The following is a 17,308-nucleotide window of genomic DNA, read 5'->3' as shown; positions in this document are numbered from 1 at the left end:
TTGAATAAAGAACTGTTTCACAGAACTCTGCAAACTATTTTTTAGTTTACCTTACAATGGAGAACTTGCCAAGATGACTCCAAATAAAAGAAAAACACACAATTATTTAATATAAGTTCTGGTTTAGATTGCATCCAAAATGAGAATGTTTTACGTGGCATAGCATTTAATTAAAAAAAAACAACAAAAAAACAAGTTCATGTATGTTCTCTTAAACTGGGTATTTTGCCTTTACAGCTTTGGTCAAGGACCCTAACAAGTCAAATCACTTAAATCTTGAACAGCCACCCTTTTAGAAGCCATGAGATAGGTACTTGTATTTAACACTGGCAAGTCACAGCATTTGTCATCAATGCTAGCCTTTGTACAGCTTTTTGCTTACTGAGCCCAATTCAATGCCCCTGGCTGTCCAACCAATTTCTCTGCAAGTAATAGTACTCATCATATCAGTGGCAAGACACAAAAGACCATTTTACTCAATGTCCAGATAATTTTCATTTTCACCTCCGCACAAAGTGGCTTCTATTCAAAAAACCAGACAGAACTGGGGATACCGCTGGAATTAATGATTTGATCAGTATAAAGACAATGGAATACTTTTCACAATTTATTCAGAAATCACAGTGTATGATGCAAGATACAAATTGTTTGAAACAAAAAATAATGACAAATGAAATGTTTATATGAATAAATGTGATTTTTATATATACATACACTTAAATAAAAGATCTTTTCTTTTTGTACAATAAAAACAAAGAATTTTACAAAATGCAAACAAATTTTCCTGGCCTAAGTTTTATATAAATTAATGCAAATGAAATTATGTCACAGCTGTTTCTTTATGAAAATTTAAAAACATAATCGAATCTGAAAGTTTTTTTTTAAACAAACATGATTTATTTACCAATGATCTGTATAAAAAACTTGATAAAAATAGTTTTAATATATGACTGTGAATAGACACATGTTAACACCGACAGTTGATCGTAACTGGCATACAATGTTTCGGTTCACATAGTGAACTATCAAAATAAAGTCTGTACTCTATTTTTTGAGAATAATGTATTTTATGTTGTTTAAACTGTCTGTTTGCAGGAAATTTAAATCTGGACAATGTATGAGGAAATACAGGCAACACTTTTTTCCAAATTTTCACCGTCCTTCAACTGAAAAGATAAATTCAGTGTTTATAAGCATCTTATAAGACAATTTTTTTCATGTTTTAAGCTATTATCATGTAACATGCATCAAGAAACTCATACATACCTGTCTGTCAGATCAAACTGAGAGAGCTAAACTACAAATACATAGCAGGAATATTTTACTGTTTATCTGGCAAATTGAGTTGTATTTTTAGATATTTCACTGATATCTAATATCTCGTCATTTAAAAGAAAACCATAAGTACATCTCAAATTTATGGTCTTGCAGGGATATTTCTACACGAGATTTATATCAACACTATGATCAATACAATCAACATGAAGAACATATGGACATGAATTTAAGTGCAAATAAATGTGTTCCAGACAAGTGTGAGTGTAGTAGAAATTCTTTTTCATCTAATAAAGCATTTAACAGTCTTCTTGAAGCCTTCGAGTACTGAACTTATTTAATGGCAAGTTTAAAGCTGCACGCCTCCAGATGAGCCAAAATATCTCAAGAAAATCAATATTGAGCAAAATGTACTAACGCTTTAAGAAAGGTAAAAACATTCAAGATCCAAGTTAAATTTTTCATGTTATGTGCGGTTTAAGACTGATTTTGCGGTATTTTATCACCATAATTCTACTGCGTTACTAACGCAGTAAGGGATGTTTTTACATATGTTGACCACATTTCGTAATTTTCTTGGATTGTAAGTGCCGGATTGCAATATGTAAACAAGGGTGCCATAGTCACAAAATACGCCCGTTTACGAAAAAGCTTTAGATGGAGATGGGGGCATTATGGATAAGTGTTATCTAGCAAGCAAGTTTTTATTCTTGGCACTGTGTTGTTAAATGAACCTTAAAACAAATCAATAGGGAAGATATGCACAGAATGTGTGACCTTGACCTTGGTTCGCAGGGACTGAATTTTATGCACGGCACTCAGCCTCACAATGATGAACATTTGTGCCAAATTATATTGAAATCCCTCTATGCATGTTGAAGTTTTGCTCCAGACAAGTGTTTTTTCTATGAGCTCTAACTGTGACCTTCACCTTTGACCTAGAGACTTGGTTTATGTGCAGGGCACTACGTCTCATGGTGGTGAACAATTCTATAAAAGTAACATTAAAATTCCTCCATGCATGTAGAAAATATGCTCCGGACAACATCTGGATATTTAATCATCTCCAGTGACCTTGACCTTGCAAATATTAACCTAAATTAAATGTGTAACACCTGTAGTCATGATAGTTACCATTTGTGCTACAATCCATCAATAAAATGATGACTAAATGGTCCCTATAACCATCTTTCAAATTTTTATCTGAACTTTGACCTCTATGTGTAACCTTGACTTTGGTCGCAGGGATCTGAATTTTGCATGCGACACTCAGCCTCACAATGGTGAACATTTGTGCCAAGTTATATTGAAAACCCCCTATGAATGTAGAAGTTTTGCTCCGGACAAGCGTTTTTCAATGAGCTCTAAGTGTGACCTTGACCTTTGACCTGGATCATGCATGGAGCAATACATATCATGGTGGTGAACATTTCCATAAAGTATTATAAAAATTCTTCCATACATGTAGGAGATATGCTCCAGACAAAATCTGGATATTTCACCATCTTTAGTGACCTTGACCTTGCATATTGTTATGTATGCAACATATTACATGTATATAATTTATATCTGACTAGTTGGTATTTCCAATATTATCATTGTTCTATTTTTAGAACATAAACTACATGTATGTACTAGAAGGTTCTTAACTGTTATAGAAAACTCATGCATTATATTTAGATAGAAACTTCTGGAATGATCTTTATTGTTGAAGTTGCTAGATTATGATTACTTGAGAACATAATAGACCTTTCTGGAAACTTCTTAGTTAATATATATAAGGAGACATTTTTCATTAATCTTATCATTAAGTCATCAGTTACCTTTTAAGTCATCAGTGATCTTTTAGAAATCAATATATTTGGAGTATTATTCAACTTGGAAATTAAGTGATTTATTGGAGCTTGGATTATTAATTATTCTTGTGGATTTTATTGTGGGAATTTATTCTAAAGTGTTCTTGGATTTAACTTGGATTTAACTGTGCTATTAAAAAAGGAACATTCCAGGATCAGACTAGACATTTGTAATTTTTATTTGGACTTCAGGTATTTGTAAAGATAATTTGTTATTTTATTTTTTTTTCTTTAATAATTTTTCTGTAATAAATTTGTTATTGTTACAAGTTTGTTGCTGGCTTTTCTTTCTCGTTACGCCTGACTCGTAACAATATATTGACCTAAAGTACATGTGTCACAGCCGTAGTCATTATAATGACCATTTGTGTTACAATCCCTCAATAAATGATGATTAAATCTTCCCTATACACATCTTCATATTTTTATCTTTTTTTAAACGGGCGTATAAAAAGTACATGTAATTTAATAACTAAAAAATTCTGATTTAAGATTTTATTCTAGGGAAATACATTTCATTACAATTCTTAATCTTTGAATGAGCTGAACTGATATTTACTTGAAAAATAAAATATAATTAAATTTCTATGAGAAAGTATTTACATTTGATAAGGTAATTACTGTATGATCTTTATGAACAAATACCAAGTCTACAGAACACCATAGTTATCACAGTTAAGAATCTTGACCAATGAATGAAACATGTGTAAATAAATGTTACATTCTTTAGAACATACTCAAGTCCAAGACAGAGGATTATTTCATGCCCTTTGATTAAATTCTATTTTTAGAATTGAAAGTGAAAATTGATCAAGGGGAGTAAATGTGTAAGTCATTTATGAACAAAGTAATAACTTTGTTGTCTCCCTTTGATTAAATTCTATTTACAAAATCTGGATATTTCATCATCTTTAGTGACCTTGACCTTGTATATATTGACCTAAATTATATGTATCACAGCCATAGTCTTGATAATGACCATTTGTGTTACAATCCCTCAATAAATGATGACTAAATGGTCCATATACACATCTTCATATTTTTATCTGAACTTTGACCTCTATGTGTGACCTTGACCTTGGCCGCAAGGACCTGAATCTTGCACGCGACACTCCGCCTCACAATGGTGAACATTTGTGCCAAGTAATATTGAAATCCCTCTATACATGTGGAAGTTTTGCTCCGGACAAGCATTTTTCAATGAGCTCTAAGTGTGACCTTGACCTTTGACCTAGAGACCTGGTTCATGTGCGCGACACTGCTCCTCATAGTGGTGAACATTTATATGAAGTTTCATTAAAATCCCTCCATACATGTAGGAGATAAGCTCCGGACAAAATTGGACGCCGCCCGCCCGCCAGGGGCGTTCCCATAATACGTCCCGTTTTTCAAACGGGCGTATAATTACTTTATTTGTTCACCTCACAATAATTTACTTTTAAATACATTTTTAAATTTTCATGAAAATTGACATTAATCTGGAGGCTTGCTGCTTTAAACCTGGGATTTCCATAATGTTTAAAGTTTATAAGCAGATCTCTTTATTTCAGGACATATCACGAACAACCTCAGTAAAGAGGAAGCAGCTCCTTACTTGAAACAATAAATTATCCGTGTCACGACAAAACCAACGTAATGCATTTGCGACCAGCATGGATCCAACCCGGCCTGCGCATTAGCGCAGTCTGATCAGGATCCATGCTGGTCGCAAACCCATGTTGATTTTGTCGTGATGCGCCTCAAATCTTTCCTTAACAACAACTTACTGTACGAGGAGATGTCAATTTCGTCAGGTAATTCTGAGATGTTGACCTCAAATCTTTCTTGGACATCATTCAACACTTTGGCATCAGTCTCGTCTGAAACAAATGTGATTGCCAATCCCTTTGTACCAAATCTGCCAGCTCGGGCTACCTGCAAGAGATTATGTTTGCGTTAATATCGATCCTTTTTAAACAAGCGACCATCAATGATCTTGCACGAAAGTCATAATGGCAAGTTATTTGCTATGAACCAGTTCTTACCAGAATATAACTGCTATAATAAAATAGGATCAAAACTATCTGATCAAAACATTAAATATCTCAGCTTGTTTAATCCAAAGTTGTTTTATACTCGGTCTGGATACAACCTTGCATATAAATTCATAAGGATAACTGATTTTTAAACAAAAGATTCCAAACATTAAAGACAAAACATGAAAAGCCTAAAAACAGGATATTTGATTTTCTTGCATAGATCAAGTAATTCACTTAAAATTTACATGATTTTAAGCCTTATTTCAGGGAAAAGCAACAAAACATTTTCCATTATTATAGTCATTTTTGCACGAGTAAATAATTATTCTGTGGGAATGATCTGAAATTTTGCATACAAGTTATTAGTCCAGACCTGCATCAAATGGTACGCAAGTCTAGAAAAATATTTCAAGTCCCTTCTTGCCTAAAAACCACAGTGGAGACCCTTTAAGTGTATGGGCCATATTTCTCATAGAACAAATGGAGAAAAAATTCCTGGCCAATAGATTTTTCTTACCCTGTGCAAGTAAGTATCAGAGTCGTCAGGCATGTCATAGTTGAATACAATGTTTACACGTTCAATATCCATACCACGACCAAACAGATTGGTGGCTACCAGAATACGCTTCTGGAAATCCTTAAACTGTTGGTAACGAGACAACCTAAAATAAAAATATAAACATTGTTGACAAGCAAAATTCAAACTCGTAAAGAGTAGTCAGAGTACATCATTGCCTTTGTTCACATTCATACTCTGTTAAAATGAAAGGCTATTGTAATATTCACTCTTCAACTAAAAATACTAGTACATTCACATGATTCTGTTGATAGATAAATTATATAACAACAGTTATGAGTAAATAATGAAATCAAATCTTCCAAACTTGGAATGATCATTTATAGACTTTATGTATGTTGGCAAATAAGTACACAGCAAATTTAAACAATGCTATGTGTGGAGTTGACCAACATTGAGCAGGTATTTGTTCTATGCCACCTTTTGACAACGCCTGTATCAAATAGATACAAAGTCAACACAAGGGGCAATCTTTTAATCTATACAATTACAACATTTAAAGCAGCACACCTCCAGATTCATGTTTATTTTCATGAAAATTTATTTAAAAGTAAAATATTGTAAAGTGACAAAGAAAGTAATTTACACATAGCAAACGGCACTTACGATCCACTTAAATTTCCAAAAAGAGCTGTCAGTAGGACAGCAACGCTCAACTATTCTTAGTGCTTGATAGTAAAAAAAATGCTTGATACAGTTACCTCCTCCTGTTTACAGGTTGGGGTCATGATGTTGAACAAGTGTGCAAAGTTTCAAAGCCATATGTCAATGGACTTTGAAAATATTTGAACTATTACAAAAACTTTAACGTAAATTCTTAGTCGAAAAAGGGGCATAATTCTGTCAAAATGCTTGATAGAGTTACCTCCTCCTGTCTACAGGTTGGGGTCATGATGGTGAACAAGTGTGCAAAGTTTCAAAGCCATATGTTTATGGACTTTGAAAATATTTGAACTATTACACAAACTTTAACGTAAATTCTAAGTCGAAAAAGGGGCATAATTCTGTCAAAATGCTTGATTGAGTTACCTTCTCCTGTCTACAGGTTGGGGTCATGATGGTGAACAAGTGTGCAAAGTTTCAAAGCCATATGTCAATGGACTTTGAAAATATTTGAACTATTACAAAAACTTTAACATAAGTGGTTACGCCGACGCCGACGCTCGGGTGACTGCAATAGCTCTACTTATTCTTATCGAATAGTCAAGCTAAAAAGAGATACAAAATATACACAACTCTAAAAACTAAAGTGATTGATACAGCAAAATCAGTCATTAATGATTTATCGCACATAACATGTAAATAATTAACAAGAGCGATCAGTAATCACGTGTCGCCTCATGATGGCCAATTTCATGTTGGGACAAATTTTGTGACAGACGGACAGACAGACGATCAGTGCACAACTAGACTTGGTACTGATCATTCCTGTAAAGTTCGGATAAAATTGCACCAGTAGTTTATGAGGAGTAGTCCGGACAAGCTTTTGCGTATCTGGCAACACACAGAAAAAAACACCTTTTTATCAAAGGGCCATAACTCGGCCAAAAATCATTCAACCGGAAAACACGTGCAATATGCGCAAGGACTTGAGCTAGAGATCAATCCTGTAAAGTTTCATTGAAATTGCATTAGTGGTATAAGAGAAGTAGTCCGGACAAACTTTAAAAATAACAAGAATGTCGAACGACACATATTCCCCCCTTTTTAGCCATTGACTCACATAATTGGTAATTTTATGACAGAAACTTGCTAAAAATTGGTACATGGAAGTGTTCAATTATGGAAAAATCAACGGAAACCATTTTGACATTTAAGGCCCATGTGACATTTACCTTTGACCTAATGACCCCTAAATCAATAGAGGTCATCTACTACTTATTACCAATAACTAGGTGAAATATGAAGACTTTGTGATGAATACTTTTCAAGATAATCAGCGGAAACCCTTTTGACATTTAAGGCCCCTGTGACCTTGACCTTTGACCCCTAAATCAATAGAGGTCACCTACTAGTTATGACCAATCACTATGTGAAATTTGAAGACTTTGTGATGAATACTTTTCAAGATAATCAGCGGAAACCCTTTTGACATTTAAAGCCCCTGTGACCTTGACCTTTGACCCCTAAATCAATAGAGGTCATCTACTAGTTATGACCAATCACTATGAGAAATATGAAGACTTTGTGATGAATACTTTTCAAGATAATCAGCGGAAACCATTTTGACATTTTAAGATCCCTGTGACCTAGTGACCTCAAAATCAATAGGGGTCATCTACTAGTGATGACCAATCACTGTGTGAAATATTAAGACTTTGTGATTAATACTTTTCAACATAATCAGCGGAAACCATTTTGACATTTAACGTCCCTGTGACCTTGACCTTTGACCTAGTGACCCCAAAATCAATATGGGTCATCTCCTAGTTATGACCAATCACTATGTGAAATATGAAGACTTTGTGATAAATACTTTTCAAGATAATCAGCGGAAACCATTTTGACATTTAAGGTCCCTGTGACCTTTGACCTAGTGACCCCAAAATCAATAGGGGTCATCTACTAGTGATGACCAATCACTATGTGAAATATGAAGATTATGTGATACATACTTATCAAGATAATCAGCGGAAACCATTTTGACATTTAAAGCCCCTGTGACCTTTGACCTAGTGACCCCAAAATCAATAGGGGTCATCTACTAGTGATGACCAATCACTATGTGAAATATGAAGACTTTGTGATACATACTTTTCAAGATAATCAGCGGAAACCATTTTGACATTTAAGGCCCCTTTGACCTTGACCTTTGACCCAAAATCAAAAGGGGTCATCTATTAGTTATGACCAATCACTATATGAAATATGAGGACTTTGTGATAAATACTTTTCAAGATAATCAGCGGAAACCATGTGGTCTACCGACGGACAGACCGACCGACAGACAGACCGACATAAGCAAAACAATATACCACCTCTTTTTCGAAGGGGGGCATAAAAATTATTAAAGGGCCATAACTCAAACAACTAGAAATGTGTCATCATGCCACGGATGCCCCCGCATGCAGCCAAAATTTCAGATGGTGCATTAATTTTTTTTTTTCATTTTAAGTTCAAAGCCCTTAAAACTTTTCAATGTTAACACAAACCATTTCCATACAACGTTCAAGGCACTGAAATTATTCAGTCTTAACCTTTAGAAAAAGCATATTGCATATTTGTAGCCAAAATAATGGCTAAAAGAATGAGTGCTGAAACTGAAAGTTCAAAATTTTTCCAACATTCAGGAAAGATAAGTTTGTCTAAAATCATTGAACCATGACCAAATTCAAACTTAAACTGCTTATTCCTAAGATGTATCTATATTATTTTCAAAGTGAAAGGGACATAACTCTGCCAAAAATCCATCAAACCATGACCAAATTCCAACTTGACCTGCCCATTCCTTTGACATATCCATATGTCAAATTAAAATTGAATATGTAACACTGTTAGGTAGATAATGAACAGAAACTGTAAATTTCATATTATTTTCAAAGTGAAAGGGGCATAACTCTGCCAAAAATCATTGAACCATGACCAAATTCGAACATGGCTTGGGCATTCCAAAAACATATCCATATGTCAAATTTGAGTTGAATGTGTTGTACCATTGGGGAGATAATAAACGGAAACTGAAAATTTCATATTATTTTCAAAGTGAAAGGGGCATAACTCTGCCAAAAATCATTGAACCATGACCAAATTTGAACTTGACCTGCGCATTCCATTGACGCATCCATATGTCACGTTTGAGTTGAATGTGTTGTACCTTGAGGGAGATAATGAACGGAAACTGAAAATTTCATATTATTTTCAAAGTAAAAGGGGCATAACTCTGCCAAAAATCATCAAACCACAACCAAATTTGAACTTGACCTGCGCATTCCTTTGACGCATCAATATGTCACGTTTGAGTTGAATGTGTTGTACCTTGAGGGAGATAATGAACGGAAACTGAAAATTTAATATTATTTTCAAAGTGAAAGGGGCATAACTCTGCCAAAAATCATCGAACCATGACCAAATTTGAACTTGACCTGTATTTTCTCATGACATATCCATATGTCAAGTTTGAGTTGATTGTGTTGTACCGTTGGGGAGATAATGAACGGAAACTGAAAATTTCATATTATTTTCAAAGTAAAAGGGGCATAACTCTGCCAAAAATCATCGAACCATAACCAATATGTCAAGTTTGAGTTGAATGTGTCCAACCGTTCTTGAGATAATGAACGGAAACTGAAATTTCATATTATTTTCAAAGTAAAAGGGGCATAACTCTGCCAAAAATCATCGAACCATGACCAAATTCGAACTTGACCTGTATTTTCTCATGACATATCCATATGTCAAATTTGAGTTGAATGTGCCCAACCGTTCTTAAGATAATGAACGGAAACTGATGATGACGGAATGACAGAATGACGGAAGGACGGAAGGACGGAAGGATGGAAGGACGGAAGGACGGAAGGACGGAAGGACGGAATGACGGAACAGGGTAACACTATATGCCCCGGCCATTACATGGCGGGGGCATAAAAATCATTGAACCGGAAAATGCTGACAATATGCATAACTAGACTTGGTACTGATCATTCCTGTAAAGTTTGGATGAAATTGCACCAGTTGTTTATGAGGAGTAGTCCGGACAAGCTTTTGTGTATCTGGCAACACACAGAAAAAGAAACCTTTTTATCAAAGGGCCATAACTAGGCCAAAAATCATTCAACCGGAAAACCCGTGCAATATGCGCAAGGACTTGAGCTATAGATCAATCCTGTATAGTTTCATTGAAATTGCATTAGTGGTATAAGAGAAGTAGTCCGGACAAACTTTAAAATTAAAAATTATTAAAGGGCCATAACTCTGACAAAAATCATTGAACCTGAAAATGCTGACAATATGCACAACTAGACTTGGTACTGATCATTCCTGTAAAGTTTGGATGAAATTGCACCAGCAGTTTATGAGTAGTCCGGACAAGTTTTGTGACGGACGGACGGACAGACAGACGACGGAGAAGTGATCCCTATATGTCGCCACTACTCCGTAGAGGCGACACAAAAATTGAATCTTTTTACTTTTCCCAGGACCCGATTACATTTTTCTAAATATTCAATTTCTTGAAATATCTTGGCTCATCTGGAGGCGTGCAGCTTCGTTTTAAGTCATTATTACTTTCAATATTTTTATAACCAGTGCAACCGTTAATTTAATAAGATTTTTGTGGATATCCTTTCCTAATTTGTAATTCTGATTGATTCATAAATGCTACTATTCCAAACTTTATAAATGTTTTTAATTTTTGGTTACAAAATGGATAACAACAAATCAGATATTGGTTAACATTTGTACCTTTCTTCTTGGGTCATTGCTCTGTGTATAGCAATAGCTGGAAAGTTCTGTTCATGCAAGAGCTGAGCCAATGCCATGCATCTCTGTACACTCTTCACAAAGATGATCACCTATTAAAAGAAATTGGAACACATTACAAATCTCATTGTTGAAAATACAAACAATATATTAGTCATAATTTTATTAGCAGAAAATGACCTTGATTATTATAACTTTAGACCAGTATAAACCATTCTGGAGAAAAATTATATGTAAAAACGACAATTATCTTTACTAAAATGTTTACATCTAAATACTTGTAGCATGCAGGTTCAAGTATTTGCTTTCAAATAAACTACAGATTTATTACAAGTTTAACCAAGCTTCAACCGAAATACACCATGTTCTGGAAATTTTTCCTTCTATAGTAGGGGTAATTTACAGGCTTCTGTGCATAGAAAATTCTTGAAAATTATACTTTTTTCCCTACAATTACTTAAGTATTTTTCTTCTACTTTAGGAATCCTTTTGCATAGAAAATTCTTGAAAATTATACTTTTTTCCTACAATTACTCAAGTATTTTTCTTCTACTTAGGAATTCTTTTGAATAGAAAATTCTTGAAAATTATACTTTTTTCCCTACAATTACTTAAGTATTTTTCTTCTACTTTAGGAATCCTTTTGCATACAAAAATCTTTTATCCAAAAATTGAAGGAAATAGCCTCTTCCTTTACCCGTGAAAAAGGCCTAAAGTGAACTGCTTTATACAATTAATTTCAAGGTTCATTTTTTCGTTTTAAGACAATTTGACAGAGAACTAGTATCAACATGGAGAATGAGCATATGTTTGAACATCCTTTCAAGTTGTCCTTCGTTTCCCTTATACCCTGTATTACCTGATTAAATTCCAACACATCGAGAAGTTCAAATAACTTCCTATTCTTCTCGTTGTCCTTCAGTTTAACGTAGTGCTGCTGTAGACCGTGAAGTGTTAGTTTTGAGTCGTCATCAACAAAAACTTCCATTGGCTGTAAAAATCATAATGCTCAAAACATATTCCAACAAATTTTACAAATGAAATTTTATTTGAAAATGACTTAAAATGGTTTGAGTCCTCTTTCTGCAAAGTTTATCTTTATAGCCTTAGGATGTAATGTAAATTAATTGACATTATTTTATTCTATAACTAGGTAGAACCATTATCACCATATCCAATTTGAATCTTAACATGGACATTCAAAATAAACTGCAAAGCATTTTAAGAAGTTAAGCATTTCGTGAAAACTGAACCATTACCAACAAGATCAAAACTGAAACAATTCAAATGTGTGCAAGATCTCCTTTTAACAATTTTTTTTTTGAAGAGAAAAAGGTTTGGTTCAGTTTACACTTTTATAGAGATAAAAAGAACAATGGTCTTTTCAAACCAATCCTGTCCAATGTAAAGACGAGAAGGCAATGCACTATTTCAGACTGGACTACAATTCTTGCTCAAACAGGCATGGCACATTTTCCCAATCATGGACTTTTGAACACCTTTATGGTTAAGCTCTGACCTCTTCCATTCGTTGGCCGTCAACACTTCGCCCACATCCGTAAGGATTGAAAAGACTGCAACACCGGACTGCTTGCCAGGTATTGGTTGTTAAGAGAAGTCCTATTTCCGTTCACATTTCGCGTACAACATGGAGCATGTCACATAGTCTATGAGATCTGATAATAACAATTTAATTGAAAGCCACCTTTAATTGCCCACCTTAAAATTTAAACTGTCGCGGAAATACTTTCGTACTCTCATTCATCTTTTCTGGAAATACATTTTATCGCGATCAACAACTTAATTGCTTATAAAGGAACCACCCTCACAAGCACTTTGAGAGTACTGCTTGGTGGATTCCTTCCGATGCTTATAATAAGCCCTTTAATTTAACATTGAAAATTCGGTAGACATCGCGCAATAACATTTTATCTCGTATTAAGCGATTCGCATTACTTTACAACGATAAGACATGAAATAAGCACTGGAATGCCCTCTCACAAACACTTTGAGAGTATTTGCTTAGAGCACTCCTTTCCATTAAACCCCTTAGAAAATATTCACGATGTTAACCAAATGACTGCGAGAGAAGACCCTTAAAGAAATTTCGCGGTTAATACTCATACATACAGCACATCATTCGCGACACATATCTAGCTGCTTCAAATTATATTTACTGTGTCCAAAAATAGACTTTATAATTTGGTGGTTTTCACATGATTCGCTAATTAAACTCCAAATGCTTTCACATTCACGACAAGTGGAACAGAGGCTTTTGACCGATTTCACCCCCAATACTTTTAGAAAGAACCATCACGGGACTGGCTCTGATGTGTATGCAGCGGCTACGCAGCACCATGGACGAGATCAGAAAAAAGAAGGTTGTTGGTAATTACGTCTTGCATGAACTTCTTGCACACAGGTCGGATATCTTTGCTGAGTGTGGCACTGAACATCATAACTTGCTTCTCATGAGGTGTCATACGGAATATTTCTTGTACATCAGATCTCATATCTGTGGGAATACAACAGAAAGAAAAAGTTTGATCATTCTTGTTAAATAGTTGTTATCATTATAAGGCTAAAAATGCATCATGTTTAACAAATAAGACTGCCTGACAAAATGGTACTCCAGACCATTGGTCTTTCTTTAAAACAAAATTCATAAACAAAATAAGTTCATAAAAATCACTCATATTCTACATAAATTTACAAGGTAAAATAAAATGTATCTAGATATAAATTTGGTTTCCATTAATTACAAGTTCAGATTTAATCATCCTTGTTTAGACTGAAATATTTTTAAGGGTGAAGCATTTTGATACGAGATTCTAAACCGGCAAGTTTGACAATGTACTTACCAAGCTCACAGAGCATCTTATCACATTCATCGAGGATAAAATGTTTCACATGCTTCAGAGACAGGGCCTTTGATTTGATAAGAGCCAGTAACCGACCAGGGGTACCAACAACTATTGATGGACAGTTCTTCTTGAGAACTTCCTCATCCTTCTTGATGGGCATGCCGCCAAAGAATACAGCAATCTTTATGCCATTCATGTACTTGCTGAAACGCTCGTAATCCTGGCTGATCTGGAACGCAAGCTCTCTTGTATGTGCCAAAACGAGCACAGACACCTGAAACACATTACATGTTTAAAAAAGATTAATCTAACAAGTGTGACAATTGTTTTGCAAGGCTTAAATGAAATTTAAAAACTTGTGAAAACTAACACTAAGATTAAACTAGTAGTTTCATGAAAATTTCAATCAATACTTTCAGGGAATGGTTGATTTTGATTTTTGCAGCAGACTGCATCTCATTTTTTTTTTTAATTGCTTGCCTTCACTTCCTAATCAACTGTTGTCTAGATAATAGCATCAACAGTATTGATTTGGATACTCCATTTACTATTTTGTACCACTGCGACTGGTTTTGGATCTAACACCTTTTACACAGATACATTTTGCAAACTGAATTAATTAGTCCTTTTTCTTGATATACAAATTAAAGATTTCTTGGTACTTACTTGACCATCAACTGGTTCCAGTTGTTGTAATGTGGCAAGGACAAATACTGCTGTTTTTCCCATACCAGACTTGGCCTGGCACAACACATCCATTGACAAGATAGCTTGGGGAATACACTCATGCTGCACTGCAATACAAAAAATAACTAAGGTAAGAATTCCCTGTGACAAGTTTGATGAATGTGAAAAACAGGTCATTGCAGTTAAAAATTTATTGCAATCTCTCAAGGAATTCAATATTAAAGTTTTCTTAACCATTTCAATTCAATAAGTAAATTACATTGTAATCTGGAACAAATAGGTGTACCAAATTTATGGTGTTTTGTCGAGCAACACAATGTAGCAGCTTTTTAAAGTATCCCAACGTCGGGTATTTTCGTGGGAGGGGTATTTTCGTGGTTTCACCGTTTTCCGGTATAAATAAGTTTTGAGCGCACACATGGTTCCGGTCACGTAATTTTTTGGAAGTTTGCATGTAATGTAAACACTGCCAAAGATTTTTTCCAAAATGGAAGTTACAAAGGTAAGTAGAAATAATACTTATATAGATACAAAGATTTTTACCTGTTTTCCTAAATCCCAAAAGTATGACAATTTTCTAATCTGTCTTTAAAATACACCAGAGTCCTAAAAATATTTGACAGTTTGGCTGTAATTTGACTATTCTCCCAACCACAGGTCACGTGACTTTCATTGATGAAAAGTGGTCTCACATAGTAATTTTTTTGCCAAAAGATTGTTGGTACCTTATGACTAAAACCCGGAAGTGGTAAGTAAATTAATTTACATAACTATTCTGTATGGTCACCTCTTCTACCCACAAGACAGGAACAAGTGCCCATATCTCACTATCAGGAAGTGTGGGAGATGTGATAAATATCATAGATGGGTACACTTGACATTTGCTCAGAAGTTAGAGTTTTGAGACTTGGGGACACTTTCCTATGCCACAATTGTAAGAAATAAAGTATGTGAGACCTCCAAATGTAAATAGTGAACTGTTCCTTTTCCCGCCCTTTTTGTTATTTACGTTTTCTTACATATTAATCGTGTTGGAAACAATGATAATTGCTTGAGAAAGGATTTAATGCTAAAAAATATGGGTTTTCTTTCTTACAAACTGTTTTATCAGTAATTACATGTGACCCACGAAAATACCCCTCGGAGAAAAATGCTAGCTCTGCTTGAGTACCGGAAGGTATGTACATTGTATTTTTATGTTAAAAGTAGGTCATCTGTTAAAAGTTATTCTTTTGTGTATGTAAATGAATGGTTTATTTAAACTTTATTGCATTTTATTAATTTTGTGAAAAATATCCGTTACGTCAACGACATTGTCCTTATACCCACGAAAATACCCTACGCGGGGATATAATGTATGTACAACCTGAACCATCTTTGTCATTGAATTATTTTTCCCTGAAAAGTGGACTCATCAGATGTATCATATCATAAAAATGTAGTACCTTCTGAAGGATGTTCAAATCCTCTGTCTACAATGGCTCTCAATAACTCAGGTTTCAGGAGGAAGTCTCTAAAACCAGAACTGTGAATTGATACATAAGTACCCTTGACATCCTTCTTTGTTTGTTGGGCATCACCTGCACCCTCCGCAGTGGTTTCCTGCTCTTCCTCATCGTAGTCCAAAAGTTCATCGGCGTTTTCTGTGTCAGCCATGTTGTTTGTTGTTCTGCAAGTGAAAACCATATTTATGATCTTGTTTTAAACAAATGGTAAATTTGACAAAGGCTGCGCACATTAACCAACAAAAAAGTAGAGTCTACAAGACTTTGAACAAAGGACATGGATATTTCACAACCGTTGGGAAATGTACAAAATTAGACAAAGGAATATTTCACAACCGTTGGGAAATGTACAAAATTAGACAAAGGATTTCAATATTTCACAACCGCAAGAAACCGGCCATTATTATAAAACGACACAAAACGAAATAACGCGAATTTACAAGGAAATATTGTTACAGTATGATCAACAAAGTATATCATATGCATAAAATTCGGATTGAATTCCAAAATATACAATTATTCTGTCGATGTTTGTGGATATATTTAATAATATTTTAAGGTACTTACGTATGTGTTTCAAGATGGTGGATCGCGTCAAAGTTCTGCAATTTCATTGGTTAATAAACTCAAGTGCGAAAAAGAATTATTTTCGCGAAAAGTTGTTAATTTGATTTACAGACACTTCACCCCAGACAATTAACCTTAGGCCCTTTTTTTGCAGACACTTCATCCCTCTCATTTTAAGGAATTTGATCGAGACATTTCACCGCCCCGCCCCCCACCCACAATTTTTTTTATTTTGTGTTTAACAACTATTTATGTAGAAAATGTTAAGTGTATTCAATAGTAATTGAGTACAGTATGTTTAAAAAATAATATATCCCAAACTGTGATTTTATTGCTCAATAACATCACTGTTTGGAGTTCGGGTGCGGGGAATTATATCACGAGGGCGTAGACAGAGAGATATAATGATGCGCATTCGAACGACAAACAGTGATGTTATCAAGCAATAAAATCACCGATTTGGATATATTATTTCGATTCTAACACGACATCAACAAATAAATGCTGCCGTACATGATAATTAGATAAATTGCGCCTGATT

General features: G+C 34.6%; 1 protein-coding gene across 1 annotated transcript; it reads right to left on the bottom strand.

Moving 5' to 3' along the window:
- Nucleotides 1–594: 594 nt before the first annotated feature.
- LOC132753691 (spliceosome RNA helicase DDX39B) lies at nucleotides 595–16,889 on the bottom strand. Its single transcript, XM_060744187.1, has 10 exons — nucleotides 16,768–16,889; nucleotides 16,141–16,364; nucleotides 14,675–14,802; nucleotides 14,006–14,282; nucleotides 13,541–13,659; nucleotides 12,004–12,135; nucleotides 11,127–11,236; nucleotides 5,667–5,811; nucleotides 4,898–5,045; nucleotides 595–1,166 (listed from the first exon to the last, which is right to left on the bottom strand). The coding sequence occupies exons 1-10, from the start codon at nucleotides 16,812–16,814 to the stop codon at nucleotides 1,153–1,155; spliced, it is 1,344 nt and encodes a 447-aa protein (XP_060600170.1). The 5' UTR covers nucleotides 16,815–16,889; the 3' UTR covers nucleotides 595–1,152.
- Nucleotides 16,890–17,308: the final 419 nt, after the last annotated feature.

This window comes from Ruditapes philippinarum, unplaced genomic scaffold (assembly GCF_026571515.1).
Source record: "Ruditapes philippinarum isolate M1 unplaced genomic scaffold, ASM2657151v2 ctg1797_1_1_1_1, whole genome shotgun sequence".
NCBI lineage: Eukaryota > Metazoa > Mollusca > Bivalvia > Venerida > Veneridae > Ruditapes > Ruditapes philippinarum.
This window is presented reverse-complemented; position numbering and strand designations above follow the sequence as displayed.

Coding starts and splice junctions, on each gene's coding strand:
- LOC132753691 (XM_060744187.1), bottom strand. CDS start 16,814: ATGAAATTGCAGAACTTTGACGCGATCCACCATCTTGAAACACATAC. Junction 11,237..12,003: donor ATGTGTTGGAATTTAATCAG/GTAATACAGGGT, acceptor TTCTTTTAATAG/GTGATCATCTTTGTGAAGAG. Junction 5,046..5,666: donor CTGATACTTACTTGCACAGG/GTAAGAAAAATC, acceptor AATCTCTTGCAG/GTAGCCCGAGCTGGCAGATT.